At 42.5% G+C, this 25,684-nt stretch overlaps 1 protein-coding gene across 1 annotated transcript in view; it reads left to right on the top strand.

Annotated features, from left to right (window-relative positions):
- The window catches only part of GNE (glucosamine (UDP-N-acetyl)-2-epimerase/N-acetylmannosamine kinase), a 50,261-nt gene that overhangs the window by 3,784 nt on the left and 20,793 nt on the right, over window positions 1-25,684 (top strand). The window contains exons 2-4 of the mRNA XM_032239889.1: window positions 13,642-13,847; window positions 17,462-17,913; window positions 23,158-23,315. Of these exons, the coding sequence (XP_032095780.1) occupies window positions 13,642-13,847; window positions 17,462-17,913; window positions 23,158-23,315 (816 nt within the window). The remainder of the gene's footprint in view (window positions 1-13,641; window positions 13,848-17,461; window positions 17,914-23,157; window positions 23,316-25,684) is intronic.

The following is a 25,684-nucleotide window of genomic DNA, read 5'->3' as shown; positions in this document are numbered from 1 at the left end:
ACCGCAACCTCCGCCTCCTGGGTTCAAGCAATTCTCCTGCCTCAGCCTCCTGAGTAGCGGGGATTACAGGCACGAGCCACCATGCCCAGCTAATTTTTGTATTTTTAGTAGAGACGGGGTTTCACCTTGTTAACCAGGATGGTCTCCATCTCTTGACCTCGTGATCCACCTGCCTCGGCCTCCCAAAGTGCTGGGATTATAGGCGTGAGCCACTGCGCCCGGCCTTCCCACGTGACTTTTAATGGGAGGTTATTTTAGAGCATAATTGTGTTGATCCAACTTTTATAAGAAAGTCAAAGTTAAAGGCAAACTAGTTTTTAACACATTTCCCGTTCTTCTAGAATAGCTGTGCCAATTAAACTTTCTGACTTTCTACTAGTCAGGGATGAGTGAGTACTCTCTGACTCACCTCATTTCCCAAGAAGTCAGATAAGAAATAAAATATCAAAGTTATGTGGGAAGTATGTTCTTCTGGACTTTAAAGGAACGTAAAGCTTATGGAGTGTGGCCAGGCACGGTGGCTCATGCCTCTAATCCCAGCACTTTGGGAGGCTGAGGTGGCTGGATCACCTGAGGTCAGGAGTTCGACACCAGCCTGGTCAACAGCCTGGTCAAAACCCCATCTCTACTAACAATAAAAATGGATGTGGTGGTATACGCCTGTAGTCCCAGCCACTCAGGAGGCTAAAGCAGGAGTATCACTTGAACCTGGGAGGCAGAGGTTGCAGTGAGCTGAGATTGCACCACTGCAGTCCACCAGCCTGAACAACAGAGCAAGACTCTGTCTCAAAAAAAAAAAAAAAAGAAGCTTACAGAGTGAATTACGTCTAGCACAAATCTGTGTCTCCAATGCATACCTTCCTCCAGATCCTCAATCTCATGGAAATGTCCTGTAGGTGCTACAAATTCAACATATCCAAAATTAAAGCTCATTATCTTCTCTCCTACTCCAGCCCATCTCCAAATCTGCTTCACTAAGTACAGTGGCGCAACCTCGGCTCACTGCAACCTCCACCTCCTATACCCTAGCAATTCTCTTGCCTTAGCCTCCTGAGTAGCTGCAACTACAGGCGCACGCCACCATGCCTGGCTAATTTTTTTTTTTTTTTGTATTTTTACTAGATGAGGTTTCACCACATTGGCCAGGCTGGTCTTGAACTCCTGACCTCAAATGATCTGCCCACCTTGGCCTCCCAAAGTGCTGGGATTACAGGTGTGAGCCACCGTACCCAGCCAAGATATTTATTAAACAGGAATATCCAGCTTAATATGGTGATGGATTGCTCAGTTTATTCCACCTGTTGTTGATTTCTTCATGATACTGGCTTATGGCAGAGATGGGAAATACATGGCAACATCCTTACTCCCTTCCATCTCCCTAGAAAACAACATGGCAGACATCATAGTACATACTCTTTTCCAGTAAACCTAGCCTCAGAGTCATTTTTGACACAGTTCTCCAGGCAGCCACCATCAATCGGTTGGAAGTGGGGATCAAAATAAGGTTGGAGATTCTCCCTGGCTCACAGTTTTACTGTTAGTATCTTGCAATGCAAGGAACAGGGCATCTTTTTTAAAAAGATTTAGGCCAGACACAGTGGCTCACGCCTGTAATCCTAGCACTTTGCGAGGTTGAGGCAAGCAGATTGCTTGAGCTCAGGAGTTTGAGACCAGCCTGGGCAACATGGTGAAGCCTCACCTCTATGAAAAATACAAAAAAAAAAAACTAGTCAGACCTGATGGTGCATACCTGTAGTCTCAATTACTTGGGAGGTTGACGCACAAGAATTACTCGAACCTGGGAGGTGGAGGTTGCAGTGAGTCAAGACAGCGCCACTGCACGCCAGCCTGGGTGACAGAGTGAGACTCTGTCTCCCAAAAAAACACTACTAATAATAAAATAAATAAATAATAAACAAAAAGGACTTGAAAATACATGTAGATTAAAATCAGAAGGGTGTTCAGGATTTAAGTTGCATCGGGACCTGGATTCTCTCCCTATGGCCTGCCTGTACTACCTCCCTCAGCATACCTGTGACTATGTTTTTCAGGTGCCCCATTTTCCTCTCACTTCCAACTGGCCAATCTTCTCTCTGTTTCCCAGTCCAAATGCTTCGGAGAGCGACTTTAACATGCACATTAGCTAATTACCATTGTCATTATTAGCTAGCCACAGGCTTGGTGCCAGGTTTTTTCATGGGTAATGAATAGGCAGCTTTTCAGGAGGCAGCCCATGGGCACAAGTGATGTTTCTCTCTTTAATTTAGTGGTGGGTTTTACTTTATGAAAATTCAAAATTCAACTACACTGCTTAGGTATTTATTGACACTTCAATAAAAACCTTAAGAAAAATTTGTGTCAAATGATGTCCTTTTCTTTTTTGAAAGCCTTACTAAACTAACACATCAGGAGAATGCCATAGAGATTATACCTCGATTTTAAAGAAGATATCTTTTAAAATCTCTTAAGACCTTGATGTGAGTCATTCAGAGAGATGTGGGCTGGATAATAGAAAAGTTATGTGAACTCTTAACTAATGGAACCACTTAGCCAAAAAGTGATACTATATGCCAGGCGCATTGGCTCATGCCTATAATCCAGCACTTTGGGAGGCCAAGGCAGGCAGATCACTTGAAGTCAGGAGTTCGAGACCAGCCTGGCCAACATGGTAAAACCCCGTCTCTACTAAAAATGCAAAAATTAGCCAGGCTGGGTGGCAAGTGCCTGTAATCCCGGCTACTCAGGAGGCTGAGGCAGGAGAATCGCTTGAACCTGGGAGGCAGAGGTTGCAGTGAGCCGAGATGATGCCACTGCACTGTAGCCTGGGCAACAGAGTGAGATTCTGCCTCAAAAAAAAAAAAAAAAAAGAAAAGAAAAGAAAAGAAAAAAGTGATGACTGAGATGAACCTTGAGATAGGTTTCTGTAATAAAGTACAAGGCCCTAGTTAGTATAAAGAGGAAATACTGGGCAGTAGTAGCTAAGCAAGTGGGATCTAGGGCTAGGCTCTTCTGTTTAACAGCTGTGGAAACTTAGGCAACTTTGACTTCTGTGTTTTGGTCTTTTTAAAGACCAAAACCCCCTACTGCAAAGTAGGGGGTTTATACAGAATTTACATCTTAACGTTATGAGTACTGAGTGAATACAGATACAATGTTTAGAATAATTTAGGCTATTTTAGTTTAGAAATGTTGAGGCTACTAATACATGGGTAGAATTTACAGAGAGGCAAAGTACTTTATAATAATTAAATCACCAAATAAAATAAGACAAGTCTGTTACAAGAAATGTTCCCAAAGTGGCCAGATGAGTGTGGGTCAGGGATGCTGTAGGAAGGTCTCCCCACTCTGATGAGAGGGTTAGATTAGAGGATCTCTTAAAGTCCTTAAGAGTCATAGCCTAATTATGCTCTGAATGCTTCAAGTTATATTTATGCTTATGGAGTAACCTCTAGAAAAATCTGATTTTATTATACTGCAAAGCCATAAGTAATTTTTTTGCAACTTGTAGAGTTCTCAGACTAACGTCAAAAGAAACCAAATCATATAAACCAAACTTAACTAGTGAAGATTTTTGGTATGTCAATTCACAATGTTAAACAGTAAAGTAACAGAAATCCAGAAATGTAATATTATTTACCCATAAAAAGTGATCTCAAAAAGCCAAAAGAAAATGCCCCTTAAGGGTACTTGCTGCAGTTTGATCTCAAGAAAGTATACAAGAAAATTCTAAAAAGATTACTTCATTTAATGTTAAATGATTCCATGAACACAGAACTACCTGACCATATATGGAAATATAAAATTCTCAATATTGGTCAAACACAAAACTTACAAATGGCTTAGAAAGTGCATACAATTCTCAAAATGTATTACCTACTGTTAAAAGTATTTATATTTATAGTTAATTTTTCTAGCTATATTAACATTTTAAAAACATATTACAGTACAACATACATAAGTACATATATATTACGTTTATAATTTGAGTTTTCACAAACTAAACACACCTATGTAATCAATACCCAGATTTTAAAGACTGAACATTAAGCATTGTTTTTGAAGTTAATTTTTCTTACCTTTCAAGAAGAATTAACATCTACTCTGCATATTTGGAGGTACCGTATACAACTTAAAAAGCAACATACCCATCTTGACTTCAAGTGACTTTCAATACCTCTTGTGGTAGGCAGAATAGATAGCTCCCCATTCTTTTTTTTTCTGAGACAGAGTTTCATTCTGTCACCCAGGCTGGAGTGCCGTGGCATGATCTCGGCTCATTGCAAACTCTGCCTTCCGGGTTTCAACTATTTTCCTGCCTCAGCCTCCCAAGTAGCTGAGACTACAGGCGTGTGCCACCATACCTGGCTAATTTTGTACTTTTAGTAGAGACAGGGTGTCACCATGTTGGCTAGGCTGGTCTTGAACTCCTAACTTTGTGATCCGCCCACCATGCCCGGCCTAGATATCCACATCTTTTTTTTTTTTTTTTTTTTTTTTTTGAGACAGAGTCTTACTCTTTCACCAGGCTCGAGTGCAGTGGCATGACCTCAGCTCACTCTGTGTCCCAGGTTTCAGTGATACTCCTACCTAGGCCTCCTGAGTAGCTGGACCTGCAGGCAGGCACGCACCACCACGCCCGGCTAATTGATACCCACATCTTAATCCCTGGAACCTGTGAATACGTTTCCTCACTTGGCAAGAGGGACATTGCAGATGTGACAAGGACTTTTGAGAAGGGAAAATTATCCTAATGAGTGGACCCAGTGTAATCACGGGGGTCTTTTTAAGTGAGAGAGGGAGCCAGCAGATGATGTTTATAATCAGTTCAGGGGCGGCCTCCACTACAGGGAACCCCCGCCAGTCCCAAGGCCTAGGGACGTCCAGAGAGAAACATGGCGGTAATGGTTAAACATGGTGGTAAAGGGCTTGCGCAGCTTCTGAAGAAGAGTAAGACTTTGGTTTGCTGTTTTTGAGACAAGGGTCTCCCTATGCTGCCCAGGCTCCGCCATGCCTTGGTCATCAACTCACACTCCACCAGTATCTTCCAGCAGTCACTGCAAGGCTTAACGTCAGGGACAACGTGAGGGTTGGCCGCGCTACATGACAATATTGTTTCGGTCCTGGTCTATGAAATAACTAAGGGAACGAGAGGCGCAAGAAATCCCTCCTCGAGTGTAAGACCAAAAAAACTACCCTGTAGGAAGACTCGGGATTCAGTGCGTGTGTCGCCAACGGAGAAGGACGCTTGGGGATGGGAGCAGAGACTGGTAAAACAGTCCTGCTTCAGACCAGCGCGGCGGAGACCGCGGAAGGGTCATCGCCGGTCCGCATCCAGCCTGCGCCCCCAAAAGCCTCCGGGAAGGGGGCGAGGCGGGGACGGACGCAGCCAATCACGGGAGACCTCTAGGATGGCGTCAGGGCGCGCTCCCGGATTCGGCGCTCCGGCTGGGCGTGGCAGGACGACCGAGTAGCGGGGGTCAGGGTCGAGCGACGAGTCATCAACCCGCGCTCCAGAGCGCGGAAACCGAGGGGCGGGTTCGCTCTCTGCCGGCTTCGTGGCACTTGGTTCGGCTCTCGCCGGAGAAGCGCGGTGGCGGCGCGCGAGGGAGCCTCTGACGGCGTCTGGTGAGAGCCGCGCGGCGGCGGGAGAGCATCCTGCTCAACCCCAGGGCTGCCTCCCCCGGCCTCCTACCCCAGGCCGCTTTCCATCAAGGCGTCCCCAGGCCCCCACTGGATCCAGGCCTCGCCCAGTGTCCTGCAGGCCTGCACCATAGGGCTCCTCTTTGGCCCAATTCAGGGCTCCGCCGTGTGACTCAGGGTGGGCCCCGATGAGCAGGGGAGGGGATGTAGAGGGAGGCCCAGCGTGACTTGTCCCTGGTACAGTGCTGTCCAGCCAGGGGGGATGCTGAGTGTCCCGTTAGGAGCCGGACGAGAGCGGGTGGAGAGCTGCCTAGAAGGCCAGCTGTCCTAGCGCGGAAAGGGCTGGGCTAAAAGGTCTCCACCTTGCTCTGAGTCTACATTCTGAGTCTGGACTTCCTTGTATATTTGAGAAGTGTTTATGTCGCCCCCACCTTCCCCTGTCCCCAGTTTTACAAGCATGCTTGTAAAATTGTTAGAACACAAGAACGTATTTTTTTTTTTTACCCCTCTGGTAGGAGGGGTGGGGTACAATTTCGCAGTATAGGTAACTGGTTAACCCAACTGTAGGAGCGCCGCAGGAGAAGCCAAACCGAATTATGGCTTTGGAATGGGGCCCTGACTTTCAGACTTCTTTATATAGCTCCTTTCTTCTTATTCCTGTTGGTCTCATCCTCATTGCACTGAAGGAAGGGCAACTTATCATGTTTTCAAGGAAGATTTGTACTTAATGGATGTTATGAAATGATACAAGGCAAACACTGGATGTGGCACAGTATCGTGAGTGCTGAAGTCATTCAGACAAGGGTTTAATTTTCGTTCTCTCAATGATGAATTTTTTTTAGATGGAGTCTGCTGTGTCCCCCAGGATGGAGTGCAGTGGGCGATGTGGGCCCACTGCAACCTCTACCCTCGGGTTCAAGCGTTTCTCCTGCCTCATCCTCCCAAGTAGCTGGGATTACAGGCGCGCGCCACCACGCTCAGCTAATTTTTGTATTTTTAGTAAGACGGTGTTATGGTCAGGCTGGTCTTGAACTGACCTCAAGTGATCCACCTGGCTCGGCTTCCCAAAGTGCTAGGGTTATAGGCGTCAGCCACCGAGCCTGGCCAATGATGAGCTATTGTACATTGATTTGGGGCAAGTAAATTATTTTCTCTGTGCCTCCTGTCTATAAAGTGGGGCTAATACGAGGGCTGTGAGGATGAAATGAGTTAATATGTGTAAAGCTATTAGCACAATGTTTGGCACTTCAGAAGGGCTCAGCAAATGTTTACTGTTGTTTCCTCTGTTCAGTGACTGCCTGAACCAAGTATTCACCATTTTCAGTTGATTGCCTTAAAAAAATTACCTTCACAAAGAACTCTTTCCACAGTTGAGTGGGACATTATTTTTCTGGAAAGGGTTAATCACCTTTTGTCAGCATTTATAATGGACAGTCTTGAGTTGAGAGAATGCAGAAAGTAGCCTTTAAGAATTGTGTTTCTGCTGGGCGCGGTGGCTCACGCCTGTAATTCCAGCACTGGGAGGCTGCGGCAGGTGGATCACCTGAGGTCAGGAGTTCAAGACCAGCCTGGCCAACACGGTGAAACCCTGTCTCTACTAAAAAGACAAAAATTAGCCAGGCATGGTGGTGGGCACCTGTGATCCCAGCTACTCAGTAGGCTGAGGCAGGAGAATCGCTTGAATCCGGGAGGTGGAGGTTGTAGTGAGCCAAGATCGCGTCACTGCGCTCCAGCCTGGGTGGCAGAGGGAGACTCCATCTCAACAACAACAAAAAAGAATTGGGTGTCTCTGACCAGACACGGTGGCTCACACCTGTAATCCCAGCACTTTGGGAGGCCAGGCGGCGGATCACCTGAGGTCAGGAGATCGAGAGCAGCCCAGCCAACGTGGTGAAATCCTGCCTCTATTAAAAATACGAAAAATTAGCTGGGCATGGTGGCACGTGCCTGTGGTCCCAACTACTTGGGAGGCTGAGGCAGAAGAATCACTTGAACCCAGGAGGCGGAGGTTGCAGTGAGACGAGATTGCGCCACTGCACGCCAGCTTGGCAATAGAGCAAGACTCCGTCTCAAAAAAAAATTTAAAAATAAATAAATAAATAATAAAAAATAAAAAATTAGCCGGGCATGGTGGCATGTGTCTGTGTGTCTTTAATCCCAGCTATTTGGGAGGCTGAGGCAGGAGAATCTCTTGAACCTGGGAGGTGAAGATTACAGTGAGTTGAGATCCTGCCCACTGCCCTCTAGCCTGAGTGACAGAGTGAGACTTCATCTTAAGAAAAAAAAAAAAAAATACTGTGAAGCAAAACAAATCATTCATGGTTTGTTAATTTATATTTATTTTACGAAGAACAGTAAATGTTCCATCTGGCAGCACTAAAATGCTTAGTACTTACCAGGTTACTCAAAGGTTATTCTACCTAAACTGAGAGCAAGCTGGCCATATGAGTAAACTGAAAATAGAACAAAGTTACCTAAGACCGTGTTTATAGACAAGTTTGCCTTCATCTTGAACTCACTGGCAATCTGAGACACCCAGTTCTTGACTGCGTTTTCCATCTCTCAACTCAAGATTGTCCATCAAAGTATTGATGAAAAGTGATTGCCTCCTTACAAAACGAAATTTACTTGTCATGGGCTGGACTTAAATTTTAATTTTTTATAAGATAGGGTCTTGCTCCATCACTCAGACTGAAGTGTGGTGGCATGAAGTGATCATAACTCATTGCAACCTCAAACTCCAGGGCTCAAGTGATCCTCCCACCTCAGCCTCCCAAGTAGCTAGGACTACAGGTGTGCACAACCACATTCAGCTAATTACAAAAAAATTTTGTAGAGACAGGGGTCTTACTATGTTGCCCAGGCTGGTCCTGAACTACTGACTTCAAGCAGTCCTTCTTGCCTCAGCCTCCCAAAATGCTGGGATTACAGGCATGAGTCACCATGTCCAGCCAGGTTTCTTGTTTTTATTTTTAATTTTTTTTTTTGAGACAGAGTCTCACTCATTTGCCCAGGCTGGAGTGCAGTGGGCTGATCTTGGCTCACTGCAACATCTGCCTTCTGGGTTCAAGTGATTTTGATGTATCAGCCTCCTGAGTAGCTGGGATTCCAGGCACACACCACCATGCCGGCTAATTTTTTCTTTTTTCTTTTGAGATGGGAGTCTTGTTCTGTCTCCCACGCTGGAGTGCAATGGCTTAATCTTGGCTCACTGCAACCTCCACCTCCCAGGTTCAAGCATTTCTCCTGACACAGCCTCCTGAGTAGCTGGGATTACAGGCGCATGCCACCACACCTGGTTAAGTTTTGTATTTTTAGCAGAGACGGGGTTTCACTATGTTGGCCAGGCTGCTCAGGTGATCTGCCCGCCTCAGCCTCCCAAAGTGCTGGGATTACAGGCATGAACCACTGTGCCTGGCCAAAGTTGAGTGTTTTTGCTAAATTTTAGTGCTCTTATAACAATTTGTATATTTGACAAGTTGACGGCCAGCAATTTCCAAAACTTTGCATTTTTAGATTTGGTATTTCTAATATCTTTAAATGTTCCTGTTCTACCATTTAATTGAGTCATAATTAAAAGCATTTTAAAAGGTAAGATTTGCGGCTGGTTGTGGTGGCTCATGCCTGTAATCCCAGCACTTTGGGAGGCCAAGGTGAGTGGATCACGTGAGGTCAGGAGTTTGAGACTGGCCTGGCCAACATGGTGAAACCCCATCTCTACTAAAGATACAAACAAATTAGCTGGGCTTGGTGGCAGGTACCTGTAATCCCAGCAACTCGGGAGGCTGAGGCACAATAATCTCTTGAACCCAGGAGGTGGAAGTTGCAGTGAGCCAAGGTCATGCCACTATACTCCAGCCTGGGCGACACAGCAAGACTCTGTCTAAAAAACAAAAAAAGCAAGATTTGCAACAACAGTTTGTAGAATATGTTACCAATTGTATAATATACGTTGTGTATGTGTGTGTATATGTGTGTATATATACATATATACACAATATATACATATATATACACATCATACGTGTGTGTGTGTGTGTGTGTGTGTGTGTGTGTGTGTGTGTGTTCAGATAGAGACTAATTCTGTCGCCCAGGCTGGAGTGCAGTGGCAAGATCTTGGCTCACTGCAAGCTTCACCTCATGTGTTCAAGTGATTCTCCTGCCTCAGCCTCCCAAATAGCTGGGACTATAGGCATGTGTCACAACACCTGGCTAATTTTTTTTTGTATCTTTAGCAGAGATGGAGTTTCACCATGTTGGCCAGAGTGTTCTCAAATTCCTGAGCTCACGTGATCCACTCGCCTCTGCCTCCCAAAGTGTTGGGATTATAGGCATGCACCACATATTTATTTATATTATCATAGTTTATCTATGGAAGGACAGATAAGAAACCAGTAACTGTTTGCTTCCAGGGAAAAGAACTAGCTAGCTGGGGAACACAGATGAAAAGACTTTTTGCTATTTAACCCCTTGTGACTTTTCAATTTTAAACCATGTGAATATACTACCTAATAAAAAATTGAGTTAAAATTATTTTTTAAAACCTCTCCTTAAAAAGGCATTTTACCATAATTTTCTTCTTAAGATTTAACTTCTTTCCTTAAAGAGGCTTTGACTTGGGCCAGGCGTGGTGGCTTATGCCTGTAATCCCAGCACTTTGGCAGGCCAAGGCAGGTGGAACACATGGTCAGGAGTTCAATACCAGCCTGATCAACATGGTGAAACCCTGTCTTTACTAAAAATATAAAAATAAGCCAGATGTGGTGGCCTGTAATCCCAGCTACTCATGAGGCTGAGGCAGGAGAATTACTGGAACCAGGAGGTGGAGGTTGCAGTGAGCCGAGATTGCGCCACTGCACTCCAGCCTGGGCAACAGAGTGAGACTGTCTCAAAAAAAAAAAAAAAAAAGCTTTGACTTTAGGTAACATTGTTGTATTTTCACCTTATTTATATGGTCAGCTTGCTCTCAGTTTAGATAGGATAACCTTTGAGTAACCTGGTAAATATTAAGCATTTTAATACTGCCAGGTGGAACATTTACTCTTCTTTGTACAATAAATACAAATTGACAAACCATGAATGATTTGTTTTGCCTCACCCAGCAAATTAAATATTACCAACAATTTATTCAGCCCAAATTTGATCACTGGAAGAAAGATTATATAGAAGAACACTTAGGACAACCATTTTTGGAACAATATTTTTGTCTCTTTAAAGATTAGACACTGCAGCTGGGCACGATGGCTCATGCCTAAAGTGTAATCCTAGCACTTTAGGAGGCCGAGGCAGGCAGATCGTGAGGTCAGGAGTTTGAGACCAGCCTGACCAACATGGTAAAACCCCAACTCTACTAAAAACACAAAAAATTAGCCAGGCATGGTGGCATGTGCCTGTAGTCTCAGCCACTTGGGAGGTCAAGACAGGATAATTGCTTGAACCTGGGAGGCACTCCAGCCTGGGTGACAGAGCAAGACTCTGTCTCAAAAAAAAAAAAAGATTACATAGTGCTTAGGTGTTCTGAATACAACTCTCTTGATGGAATGCCTGTTTCATTATATTGTAAGCAATCTGCCATTCAGTGAAATTAGTTTTTACTGGGATTATAAATTCAGAGTGGGCCTAATGATGAGTGAGTTTGCATGGTCACAGAATTTTAGCCTAAGAGAGATGAGGTACCAACAGCGGAGGGCTGCTGATGGAATTTCCAGTGAATTTCAGAGTTTACTCTCATCTAAAGGATGGCACCCCTTGTATTGGAATCCTTACTGAAGTATCTCCAGATTCCTGATTGTAAATTCTAAATATTGATACACTTACTGAAACATGAACATTGAGATCAGAGTCCATGAGGTGAAATTTTATGTTGGTTTAGCGGAGTTTTATATGTTCCAAGCCTGGTACAGTGGTGTATGCCTGTAGTTCCAGCTACTTAGGAGGCCGAGGTGGGAGGATTGCTTGAACCCAGGAGTTCCAGGCTGCAGTGAGCTACGACCGTGCTTGTGAATAGCTACTGCACGCTAGCTTATGTGACACAGCAAGACCCCATCTCCAAAAATGTAAAAAAAAATTTAAAAAATATTCCAGTGCCGGGCACGGTGGCTCAAGCCTGTAATCTCAGCACTTTGGGAGGCCGAGGTGGGTGGATGACGAGATCAAGAGATCAAAGCCATTCTGGCCAACATAGTGAAACCCCGTTTCCACTAAAATATAAAAATTAGCTCGGCATGGTGGCGTGAGTCTGTAGTCCCAGCTACTCAGGTGGCTGAGGCAGAATTGCTTGAACCCGGGAGGCAAAGGTTGCAGTGAGCCAAGATTGCGCCACTGCACTCCAGCACTCCAGCTTGGCACCTGGCAACATGGCACCTGGTGACAGAGCAAGACTCTGTCTCAAAAAAAAAACCAACAAAATTCCATAAAACCAATCTCTTATTCCTTGCCCCTGATTTTTACTTTTTGCATGGAGGGTATAGCATGGCAGGGAGGGATGAGCGAGCAGAGAAGCTTAGCAATAGTATATCTGCGAATGGGAAGGCCATAATGCTCACAGCAAGGCAGCAACTGAGAAACGTTGGGGAGGAGGATCTGAGGTTTGTGTGAAGGTTTTCCAGAAAGGATGACACTTTGAATTTTGAAGGCAAGGGGGAAAGGAAGTTTTAGGAAAAAGTACTTGGCATCTATAAGGGTACAGATAACGGAGAGTCACTAGTTGAACTGGAGGCAGTTTGGTACGGCTGGTGCTTTGGCACAGAGTAAGGGTAATTTTAGGGAAGAGATGGTAGGAAAGGAGGATCACTTTGAAAGTTTGTAGGAGGTTGGGTGCAGTGGCTTATGCCTGTTATCCCAGCACGTTGGGAGGCCAAGGCAGGCGGATCAATTAAGGCCAGGAGTTCAAGACCAGCCTGGCCAACATGGCGAAACCCCATCTCTACTAAAAATACAAAAATTAGCTGGGCATTGTGGTGGGCGACTATAATCCCAGCTACTCAGGAGGATGGGGCAAGAAAATTGAATCTGGAGGCGAGGGTAGCAGTGAGCCAAGATCGTGCCACTGCACTCGAACCTGGGCTATAGAGTGAGACTGTCTCTAAATAAATAAACAAATAGAAAAGAAAGTTTGTAGGAGGCAGGCAAACCACACTGACAGCTGTTACTATCGTCCAGACCTAAAATGAGGGACTGGACTAGGGGAAATCCTTGTAAGGATGAAGAGGAGGAGATAGATTTGAAAGATATTTGGGCCGGGCGCGGTGGCTCACGCCTGTAATCCCAGCACTTTGGGAGGCCGAGGCGGGTGGATCACGAGGTCAAGAGATCGAGACCATCCTGGTCAACATGGTGAAACCCCGTCTCTACTAAAAATACAAAAAATTAGCTGGGCATGGTGGTGTGTGCCTGTAATCCCAGCTACTCAGGAGGCTGAGGCAGGAGAATTGCCTGAACCCAGGAGGTGGAGGTTGCGGTGAGCCGAGATTGTGCCATTGCACTCCAGCCTGGGTAACAAGAGCGAAACTCCGTCTCAAAAAAAAAGATATTTATCAGGTAGAATTGACAGTGTTTTGGAGATATGGGGTGAGAAACTGAAGAGACAAGGATTTCAAGGCATTTGGATGAATGAAATTGTGTAACTCAGAGAATAATTGAGGAGGAACGGGTTTTGAAAAGAAAATAAGCTCAGTTTGGGACACTGACTTGAAGGTGGCTATAGGACATACAGCAGGAGATACAGGCATTGGGAGTTGTCAGTTTTGTGGGCACTGGTGTGTAGGTACTGATGAGGGCTTGAAGGTCAGGTTTTTAACTTACTCATCTTTCTCCTTCCCAGCATTAATCACAGTATTTTTTAAAAAAAAAAAAAAAAAAAAAAAAAAAAGATTAAGAATCACTATATTAACTAGAAAAGACTTAAAAGTGAAAATTTCTATTTTTGATTTAGAGAAGTTTAAAGTTTAGTTACATCTGGGAATTATTCTGATTATAAAGTTTTTATTTTGTCAATTTCAGGAACTCTATTTTAAGAACCTCTCAAAACGAAACAAACAAATCATGGAGAAGAATGGAAATAACCGAAAGCTGCGGGTTTGTGTTGCTACTTGTAACCGTGCAGATTATTCTAAACTTGCCCCAATCATGTTTGGCATTAAAACTGAACCTGAGTTCTTTGAACTTGATGTTGTGGTACTTGGCTCTCACCTGATAGATGACTATGGGTAAGATGAAAGCATTTTCTTATTCTTCACTGCACCGGTGTGCTAGAGGGAGCTTGAGTTTTGTAGCCATACGGGCCCACCTTCAAATTCCAGTTCTGCTGCTTAGTTTTTATGTGGCCTTAGAGAAGTCACATAGCATCTCTAAGCCTCAGTTTCCTCATTACAAAATGTAGTGAAAACATATTGTAAATTATTGTGAGGAATGGAGATCGTGGTATAGAGCATCCATCACAGTGATGCCGCTTAGTAGATGATTGATAAATGGTAGCTATAAATAATATTAATATTTGTTATCAGTTGTTACATTTAGAGAAATGTCACTTATAAATACATATTGTATGAGTATAATAATGTTGATTCCATGTAATCTGTTTTGTGAGTTCTAATGGCAATTCTTAAAACTGGTTTATAGGCCAACAGCATATAAAGTAGTAGATATGGAGCAAGATTTTAAAAATCTAATTAATCTACAAGGTAAAGGAGAGAATTACACTACTGTGACCACTGGCATTTATTTTGGTGACATTAGGTTTGTTATTAATCACAGGCTACATTTAAAAAGTAAAGCTTGGGTCAGGCACAGTGGTGCACAGCTGTAATCCCAGCACTCTGGGAGGTTGAGGCAGACAGATCACCTGAGGTCAGAAATTCAAGACCAGCTTGGCCAACATGGTGAAACCCTGTCTCTACTAAAAATACAAAAAAAATTAGCCAGGTGGGGTGGTGCATGCCTATAGTCCTAGCTACTCAGGAGGCTGAGGCAGGAGAATCGCTTGAACCCTGGAGGTGGAGGTTACAATGAGCCGATATCACACCATTGCACTCCAGCCTGGGCAACAAGAGTGAGACTCTGTCAAAAAAAAAAAAAAAAAAAAAAAAAAATGAATGTTGGATAATCATTGAGAGAACAAGAGGTATTACATACATCTTGCTATATGTAATAAAAAGGCATCTAGTGCACCCTTGTGGCATGAATGCATTAATGCAGTCTCCAAAGAGAGTCACAAATACAAGTATCTGAAAGAACCTTGTGTTAAAATAAAATTGTCCTTTTCAGACTATTCTTTAAAAACAAGTTAGGTATTTGCTATTAGGAAATATTTAAAGAGCAGAGAAGAAACTTAATGGATAGCTCAGGGATCCATAGATTTTGTTTTAAATATGACATGAATTCTGACTATTTAGGAACATCCTGTCGATAGACGAGAAATTTTAGCTAGAGCCTGAGATGAAAGTCTGAGTTAGTTCTTTTCTTGCTGTGAGAAAGCCTTTACAGGAAGACTAGTAGAAGAGAGACGCTCAGGGAAATTGTAGTAGGTTTCTTATCTGCCTACCAGTTATCAAGAGTGGAAAAATAGTATTTATCTGATGAGATTGTTAAATAGGAAATTTGACTATACTTAATGAAAATGCATGGGTTTTTTTGTTTTTGTTTTTTTAAAGATGGGGTTTCACCATGTCGACCAGGCTGGTCTTGAACTCCTGACCTCAGGTGATCCACCCACCTCGGCCTCCCAAAGTGCTAGGATTACAGGCGTGTGCCACTGCACCTGGTTCAAAAATGCTTGTTTAAAGTACATTCTAACACAAGAAATTGGTTGCTTCTGGGGAGAAGAATTGGATGACTGGGAGACAAAAGTGAGAGACTTTTAACTGTGAAATGTTTTCATTTGTTCATTTGTTCAACAAGCATTGTTGTGCCAAGTGGCAAATAAGACAAAAACAAAGTTTCTGCTTTCACACAACTCACATTCTGGTGGAGGAGATAGATGATACACAGATAAATAATAAAAATAAGAGATAATAAAATAAAATAAAGGAAAACCCATAATAAAAAATAAATTTATGATCTTAAGTGTTTTCATTACTGGAAGAAAAATTAGGAGAAATTGAACTGAACATACAACTTAAATTATGAAATATTTAGGAAAAAGAAGTTCAGGTTCCAGTAATGACAGGGCAGCTTATACTTGACTACCCTTTATCAACTCTGGAAAAATATTTTAAAAAATAGTTGAAGGCACTGGAGAGCAACCAACAGCAGGCAGAAATGGAAAGAAATTCAATCCGTAAAAGAAGGAACTATAGTTGGTGAGATCCATGTTTAAATAGCTTTTCCCCTGAGAGTATCCCCCCCAGTCCACATGGGAAAGGTGGGTAGAACTCAGATAAAAAGCCACAGTTGTTTAGGGTGAGATGCCAAAAAATGGAACTTGGACTGCCCGTAGTGTCTGGAAATTGATGGGAAAGATTCTGGAACTGAGGGAGCCACCAAGGAGAAGCCCTAAAATCTGTACATAAAGTAGATCGGGCACGGTGGCTCATGGCTGTAATCCCAACACTTTGGGAGGCCAAGGTGGGTGGATCACATGAGGCCAGGAGGACTACATGCCTATAGCCCAAGCCACTCCTCCTGAGATCAGGAGTTTGAGACCAGCCTGGCCAACATGGTGAAACCTTGTCTGCACTAAAATTACAAAATTAGCTGGGCATGGTGGTGCATACCTGTAATCCCAGCTACTTGGAAGGCTGAGGCACAAGAATCGAACCGAAGAGGCAGAGATTACAGTGAGCTGAGAGTTTGCCACTGGACTCCAGCCTGGGCAACAGAGTGAGACCCTGTCTCAAAAACAAAACAAAACAAAAAAACCCAAAAACTTTTATGTAAACTCCTCTCAGATTCTTGATTGACCACTAAACTGCACATGGATGAGACTCCAAAAATTCTGGTAGAAGAAACAGCTGGAGGCTGAAGAAACTGAGTAGATATTTCATGTGCTGTCCACTTCAGGGAAGATAGTTTGCAGTTTGAGTCCTACCAAGTTAGAGGGGCTTCATAAACACCTCAGACTTTTCACTGAAAATCCAGAAGGGCCACACACCTTAGAAGCAAAAACAATATCCCATTTGCACTTTAAAAGCAAAACTGAAACAGATTCACCCGAATAAAGTGTTAAACCAACCTTCCAAAAGGCGTTTCATTTAACTGCCTTTTTAAACACTGTATGAACTCACCCTGAATTCTTTCTCGTATGTGGTCTGAGAACCCTCTCTTGGGATCTGGATGGGGACCACTTTCTGGTAGCACTCTTTCCACTATACTATATTGCTTTCCAGATTTTGCAAATAAAACTATAATGGGCTGGGCACTGTGGCTCATGCCTGTAATCCCAGCACTCTGGGAGGCCGAGGCAGGCAGATCACCTGAGGTCAGGAGTTCGAGAAGAGCCTGGTCAACACAGCGAAATCCTGTCTCTACTAAAATGCAAAAAATTAGCCGGGTGTGGTGGGAGGCACCCGTAATCCCAGCTACGCAGGAAGCTGAGGCAGAAGAATTGCTTGAACCCAGGAGGTAGAGGTTACAGTGAGCCAAGACCACGCCACTGCACTCCAGCCTGGGCAACAGAGCGAGACTCCATCTCAAAAAAAAAAAAAAAAAAAAATCTTAATCAGGCTGTATACACTTATGGTATATGCTTTTTATGTTTGTAAGTTATACTTCAATTTATTTTAATGTTTCTCACTTCAGGGTTGGTGTTAGATTGCTTTCCTTGTATGTTATGGCTCTGTGTTTAAGAACATGTTTTTATATCTTTATTTCTCTCCTGCTTTAGAAATACATATCGAATGATTGAACAAGATGACTTTGACATTAACACCAGGCTCCACACAATTGTGAGGGGAGAAGATGAGGCAGCTATGGTGGAGTCAGTAGGCCTGGCCCTAGTGAAGCTGCCAGATGTCCTTAATCGCCTAAAGCCTGATATCATGATTGTTCATGGAGACAGGTTTGATGCCCTGGCTCTGGCTACATCTGCTGCCTTGATGAACATCCGAATCCTTCACATTGAAGGTGGGGAAGTCAGTGGGACCATTGATGACTCTATCAGACATGCCATAACAAAACTGGCTCATTATCATGTGTGCTGCACCCGAAGTGCAGAGCAGCACCTGATATCCATGTGTGAGGACCATGATCGCATCCTTTTGGCAGGCTGCCCTTCCTATGACAAACTCCTCTCAGCCAAGAACAAAGACTACATGAGCATCATTCGGATGTGGCTAGGTACGTATCTCAGACTTTAGTCAGTCTAACGGCTTTTTTCATCAGAAAATGTTGCATATATTTCAATCCTTTTCGAAACTATTATGGCTAGAATCTCTGTTAGCAATAAGGCCAAGGTTTTAGTTCATAAACCTTGCCCTATGGTATGACTTTACCTCTCTGAGGTTCACCTTTTCTGTAAAATAGGCTTAATGGATTGATTCTTAAAAATCTCTGCTATATTTATTCAATGGACTGCTTTTAATACATTAAATATAACATCATGGGGGAATATATGTGTAATATGCCATTTTATTTTATTTATTTAATTTTTTGAGATGGAGTCTTGCTCTGTTGCCCAGGCTGGAGTGCAGTGGCATGATCTTGGCTTACTGCATCCTTTGCCTCCTACGTTCAATTGATGCTCCTGCCTCAGCCTCCTGAGTAGCTGGGATTACAGGCATGCGCCACCACATCCGGCTAATTTTTGTATTTTTAGTAGAGATGGGGTTTCGCCATGTTGGCCAGGCTGGTCTCAAATTCCTGACCTCAAGTGATGTGCCCACCTTGGGCTCCCAAAGTGCTGGGATTACGGGTGTGAGGCACCACGCCCAGCCATAATATGCCATTTTAATAAAAACTGTAACAATGGAATGGTTAGGAAGTATGTACACCAAGTCATTTATTATATTTATTTCTGGTGTGGGATTATGGGTGTTTTTATTTTTGATTTTCTGAATGTATGTTTTTTAAAGACAGAGTCTTGCTCCATCACCCAGGCTGGAGTGCAATGGCGAGGTCTCAGCTCACTGCAACCTCTACCTCCCAGGTTCAAGCGATTCTCTAGCCTCAACCTCCCAAGTGGCTGGGATTACTGGCGTGTGCCACCATGCCTGGCTAATTTTGTATTTTTAGTAGAGAGAGGGTTTCGCCATGTTGGCCAGGCTGGTCTGAAACTCCTGACCTCAGGTGATCTGCCTGCCTCAGCCTCCCAAAGTGCTGGGATTACAAGCGTGAACCACTGTGCCTGGCCTGATTTTCTAAACTTTTTTACTACCGTGGCAAAATGGTCATTTTTATTTTTAATGCTTTTCTTATAGAATGGTTGGAATACTCAGATTATGAATGTTGGAAACAGTAAGCCATAAGTACTTATTAATATAAGGGATTATGATGATAATTATTAAAATGCAAAAGTCATAGTTGTAGCATTATTTTTGTAAATAAGCCTTAAGTTTCAAAATTTTCCATGATCAGTGCTCTAGCTTCCTAGAAATTATCTTTTGCTAATCAGAGGTTAAAAAAAAATTTACAAACAGAATGTCAGTTGGTTAATTTACAGTAAGAGTATACCTAGGGGACAAATCAGGACTAATTCCCTATTTAGGACCTTTCATTGCTAAGAGGCAGATTTATTGAATTATAAAATTAATGAATAGAAAATTGATTTGGTTGGGCCAGGTGTGGTGGCTCACCTTGTAATCCCAGCACTTTGGGAGGCTTAGGTGGGAGGATTGTTTGAGCCCAGGAGTTCAAGGCCAGCCTGGGCAGTATAGCAAGACCCTGTCTCTACAAATAATAAAAAAATTAGCTGGTGTGATGGTGCATGCATGTAGTCCCAGATACTTGGGAGGCTGAGATGGGAGGATCACTTGAGCCCGAGAAGTTGAGGCTACCTGTGATTACACTGCTGTACTCTAGCTTGGGTGACAGATTAAGACCCTGTCTCAAACAAAACAAAACAAACAAACAAACAAAAAAATGAACAACAACAAAAAAAAAAACCAGAAAAACAAAATTGAATAAGCAAAGAGATTTTGTATATTTTTAATCTAGATTACATTACAATAGGAAAGGAATTGGGCTTTCCTACTATATAACATAATCCATTCTACCTATTTCTGTTGTTCAGTCTGGAGTGCAGTGGTACAGTCTTGACCTCCTGGGCTCAAGTGATCCTACCACCTCAGCCTCCTGAGTAACTGGGACTACAGGCATGTGCCACCACGCCCAGCTAATTTTTAAAACTTTTTGTAGAGATGGGGTCTCACTATGTTTCCCAGGCTGTTCATGAATTCCTAGGCTCAAGCAATCCTCCTGCCTCGGCCTCCCAAACTGCTGGATTTATAGGTGTGAATCACCACACCTGGCTCATTCTAAATATTTCTTATCTTTGGACAAATCTGTAGTCATCAAGGGGTCATCTAGATAATGCTGGCGGAACAATCTTCTGTCTCTTCAGTCTCTCCTTTTTGTATGCTTCCAATGAAATGCTCTTGGATTCTGTTCTAATTATACCGTCAGCTCTATATGTATTCTGGAAAACTTGTAATGAATAGAAAATAATCATATGCCAGGTATGGTGGCTCATGCCTGTAATCCCAGCACTTTGGAAGACCAAAGTGGGCAGATCACTTGAGCCTAGGAGTTTGAGAATAGTTTGGGCAATGTGGAGAAACTTTGTTTCTACAAACAACTGGGTGTGATGGCGTGTGCCTGTAGTCCCAGCTACTCCAGAGGCTGAGGTAGGAGGATTGCTTGTGAGTCTGGGATGTCAAGGCTGCAGTGAGCCATGATTGTGCCACTGCACTCTAGCCTTGGTGACAAGAGTAAGACCCTGTCTCAAAAAAACAAAACACCAGTTTTTGCTGGGCGTGGTGGCTCATGCCTGTAATCCCAGCACTTTGGGAGGCCCAGGTGGGCAAATCACTTGAGGTCAGGAGTTAGAGACCAGCCTATCCAACATGGTGAAACCCTGACTCTACTAAAAATACAAAAATTAGGCGTGGTGGCACATGCCTGTAGTCCCAGCTACTTGGGAGGCTGAGGCAGGAGAATTGCTTGATCCTGGGAGGCAGAGGTTGCAGTGAGCTAAGATTGTGCCATTGCATTCCATCCTGGGCAATAGAGTGAGACTTCATCTCAAAAAAAAAAAAAAAAAAAGAAAAGAAAAGAAAAAATAAAGAAATCACAGACAGCATGAACAAGTGGAAACATATCCCATGTTCATGGATGGATAGAATCAATATTGCAAGAATGACCATACTGCCAAAAGCAATCTACAGATTCAATGCAATCTCCATCAAAATACTACCATTATTCTTCACAGAATTAGCAAAAACAATTCTAAAATTATTATGAAACCAAAAAAGAGCTTACATAGCCAAAGCAAGACTAAGCACAAAGAACAAATGTGGAGGCCTCACACTACCTGATTTCAAACTATACTATAAGGCCATAGTCAACAAAACAGCATGGTACTGGTACAAAAATAGGCATACAGACCAATGGAACAAAATAGAGAACCCAGAAACAAACCCAAATGCTTACAGCCAACAAAGCAAACAAAAACATAAAGTGGGGAAAGGATACCCTTTTTCAACAAATGGTGCTGGGATAACTGGCTAGTCACATGTAGGAGAATGAAACTGAATCCTTATCTCTTACCTTATACAAAAATCAACTCAAGATGGATTAAAGACTTAAACCTATGACCTGAAACTATAAAAATTAGAGAAGATAACATTGGAAAAACCCTTCTAGACATTGGCTTAGGTAAGGATTTCATGACCAAGAACCCAAAAGCAAATGCAATGAAAACAAAGATAAATAGCTGGGACCTAATTAAACTAAAGAGCTTTTGCAGAGCAAAAGGAACAGCAGAGTAAACAGACAACCACAGAGTTGGGGAAAATCTTCACAGTCTATACATTGTGAAGAAAAAAAAAAAATCCCATCAAATAGTGGGCGAAGGACATGAATAGACAATTCCCAAAAGAAGATATACAAATAGCCAACAAACGTATGAAAAAATGATCAACATCACTAATGATCAGGGAAATGCAAATCAAAACCATAATGTGATACCACCTCACTCCTGCAAGAATGGCCACAATCAAAAAATCAAAAACCAGTAGATGCTGGTGGGGATGCAGTGACCAGGGAACACTTTTACACTGCTGTGGGAGTGTAAACTAGTACTGTCACTATGGAAAACAGTGTGGAGACTCCTTAAAGAACTAAAAGTAGAACTACCATTTGATCAAGCAATCCACTACTGGGTATTTACCCAGAGGAAAATAAGTCATTATTTGAAAAAGATACTTGCATATGCATATGTATAGCAGCACAATTCACAGTTGCAAAGTCATGAAACCAACCCTAATGCCCATCAGTCAACAAGTAGATAAAGAAACTGTGGTATATATATGATGGATTGCTATGCAGCCATAAAAAGGAATGAAATAACAGCATTTTCAGTGACCTGGATGAGATTGGAGACTATTATTCTAAGTGAAGTAACTCAGGAATGGAAAACCAAACATTGTCTGTTCTCACTGATAGGTGAGAGCTAAGCTATGAGGATACAAAGGCATAAGAATGATGCAATGGACTTTGGGGACTTGAGGGGAAGAGTGGGAGGGAGGGGAGCGGGGCAAGGGATAGAAGACTACAAATAAGTTGCAGTGTATACCGCTTGGGTGATGGGTGTGCCAAAATCTCACAAATCACCACCAAAGAACTTACTCATGTAACCAAATACCACCTGTACCCCAATAACTTATAGAAAAATAAATAAATGATTTTAATTATTCAAAAAAAACTGAGTGGAGCTCACTTTTTATGGGATAATATAGGCCCTGTTGATAAACACCTTGTGTTGTTTGGCATAGCACTGTTACTCTAAACTTTTTACATTTTAAATTTTTGCCGAAGAACTGTCCTTGGGATCTCAGGTTAGGGATAAGCGAAACTCTTTAGTCCTTTAACAGCGTTAGAAACATTTGCCACTTGTTCAATTTGGTAGGTGATGGTACGGGAAAGCTCCTGTGCATTCTAGGAAATACGTTTAATGCTTGTTCAGTCTCAAAATGCCCTGATCTACAACATATTATTTATTCAGATATTGCTGAATATTCATTCAAAACATTAGGTAGAAATTAAAAAGAGTCACATTTTTCGAGTGCTTTGGAATAGTTTGGATTTTAAAACAGTGAATTTCTATTGCCTGCTATTTAAAGCTATATTTTATGTTTGTGGCAGCATATCTTTGTAAAATGTTAAGTTTGCCAAATCCATGGATTTGTTGCTGTTAAGTTCTTATCGTTTGACTCTAATTTGGATGCCCTGCTCAGAATTTGACAAACTGTTTCTATCTTAGAATTTTTAAAAGTACAAACTTAGGGTCTTGCTTCCAGAATTTGCTTCTTTCTCTTTTAAGATTCTTAACTAATGAAGCAATGTGGTTTGATTTTCTTTAAACAGGTGATGATGTAAAATCTAAAGATTACATTGTTGCACTACAGCACCCTGTGACCACTGACATTAAGCATTCCATAAAAATGTTTGAATTAACGTTGGATGCGCTTATCTCATTTAACAAGCGGACCCTAGTTCTGTTTCCAAATATTGATGCAGGTAATTGAACTTGAAAATGAAATTATGCCACCTACTTTTTCAAATTTTATGTTTCTATTACTTTTTCTTTTAACTGCCTTCCTGTCTTGCTCATCTTATCATTGAAGGGCCCTCTATTCTGAAATGCATTCCAATTTTCAAAGGATTACCAATTTTGCTATAGCTGAAAAAGTTTGTAATGTTTTTGCCAAGTCCAGTAGAAACTTAATAATAAAAATAGCCAGTCTACTCTCTAGTCTCATGTTTAGTACTAATATTTTACCTCCAGATTCCACCAGTTAGAAACCACAGTAGTCAAGAGACATAAACCTTAGCAGTTGAAGTGAAAGATGGCGAGGTGCGGTGGCCCACGCCTGTAATCCCAGCACTTTGAGAGGCCGAGGGGGGCAGATCACTTGAGGTCAGGAGTTCGAGACCCACCTGGCCAAGATGGGGAAATCCTGTCTCTACTAAAAATACAATAATTAGCCAGGCATGGTGTTGGGCACCTGTAGTCCCAACTACTCAGGAGGCTGAGGCAGGAGAATCACTTGAACCCAGAAGGTGGAGGCTGCAGTGAGCCGAGATCTTGCCACTGCACTCTAGTCTTGGTGACAGACAGTGAGACTCCATCTCAAAAAAAAAAAAAAGAGAGAGTAGAAGTTGAAGTGAAAGAGTAGCTCTAGAAAAGTAAATCAGTCACTAATATTATTTCTTGCTTGCTTTCTTACTTATATTAACTATACCTTAAAGTAATCTTGAGCTGAAGCAGTTTAAATCTGGAGTCCCCAGCCAGTCCCAACCAGTGATCCTCAAGCCTGCCCTGGTTGATCACTTGCTTACTGGTGGATGGTACTATCGATTTTGGTACTCCTGAGACCTTAGGCGAGTTAATGAGGGCATGAGATATTAATGAGAAATGCCAGAACAGAGCCTAACACTGAAGAATTTCCAAGTACTGGTTATTGTTAGCTGATACCACCACTCATTGCTGAATTCTTAGGCTTTTTTTGGTAAAGGAGGCAGAACCCTTTCTCTGCAATGTCAACATATCACCACTTTACCCTGAAAGAACCCCTGTCAAGTGTTCCCTTGAACAATATTTTCTGTGAGGGAGAACAAAGTAGGATATTAGTTGAAAAACATTTAATACCCAACCCAGATTTTTTCCAGGTAATGCATCAGTATTTCAGAAACTTTAATATTTATTCTTCTCTGATCCTTTAAATTTTGTATAAATGTTTGTAATATAACTATGTATCTCTGTTGTTCAATATTCATTGTCAATGATATATTCTGTTTATAATACACTTTCCTGACTATTTGTACTTTAGAATTGGAGGTATTTTTTCTCTATGAAAGTAAAGGGTCCCAGGCATATCTAAGTCATGGCTGCCACTTGCCTCTACCCTCCACAGGGTTTTTGGTAAGATATACCCAGGGAACAATAGGAAAATAAGAATCAAGGCATCAGTTTATCATTATCTGGCTCAGTGCCCAGTGCCCCAGTATAGGACTCTCTCTGGAAAGTGGATATTGAGGCATAAAGCCAGAGAGGAGCTTTCAACTGAATCTAAACCTGAATCTTGGAATAGTAGCGGCACTGGTGTGCCATGTACTACAGTTTGAGTATCCCTAATCTAAAAATCTGAAATCTGAAATGCTCCAAAATCTCAAAACTTTTTGAGTGCCAATATGACACTCAAAGGAAATGCTTATTGGAACATTTGGATTTTGGATTTTCAGATTAGGGATGCGCACCTGGTAAGTATAACAGAATAAGAAATATTTCAAAATTTAAAAAAAAAAAAACTTGAAACCCAAAATATTTCTGGTCTCAACCATGTCGAATAAGGGATGCTCAACCTGTACAATAATTACAGATGATGCTCTGGCAAGACTGTATATAGGGAGAAGTGGCCAAGCCTTCTCCAGAGAGACCCCAAATCCATTTACCTACCTTGCCACACGGTGAAAGTTAAAAAGATTGAGAGGCATGCATGCACAGCTTTGATTAAATGAGTGGCGCCTGCCCACTGATGAGCATGATGTGGTCATACTTCTGCCTTCTACCCAATTAGGTTAGCAGTTTTCCTCCCTTGGTATGCGATAGTTAGGAGAGGGTCAGTTGAGAGGCAAGCAGAGGGACATTAAATATTGCCTCCCTTTCATGTATCTTTTAATTTTTTTTTTTTTTTTTTGAGGGGACGGAGTTTTGCTCGTTACCCAGGCTGGAGTACAATGGCGCGATCTCGGCTCACCGCAACCTCCACCTCCTGGGTTCAGGCAATTCTCCTGCCTCAGCCTCCTAAGTAGCTGGGATTACAGGCACGCACCACCATGCCCAGCTAATTTTTTGTATTTTTAGTAGAGACGGGGTTTCACCATGTTGACC

The sequence above is a fragment of the Sapajus apella genome, unplaced genomic scaffold (genome assembly GCF_009761245.1).
Source record: "Sapajus apella isolate SASKATOON/1434 unplaced genomic scaffold, GSC_monkey_1.0 scaffold46, whole genome shotgun sequence".
NCBI lineage: Eukaryota > Metazoa > Chordata > Mammalia > Primates > Cebidae > Sapajus > Sapajus apella.
Note: the sequence above shows the minus strand (reverse complement) of the source record. Positions and strands in the feature narration are given on the sequence as shown.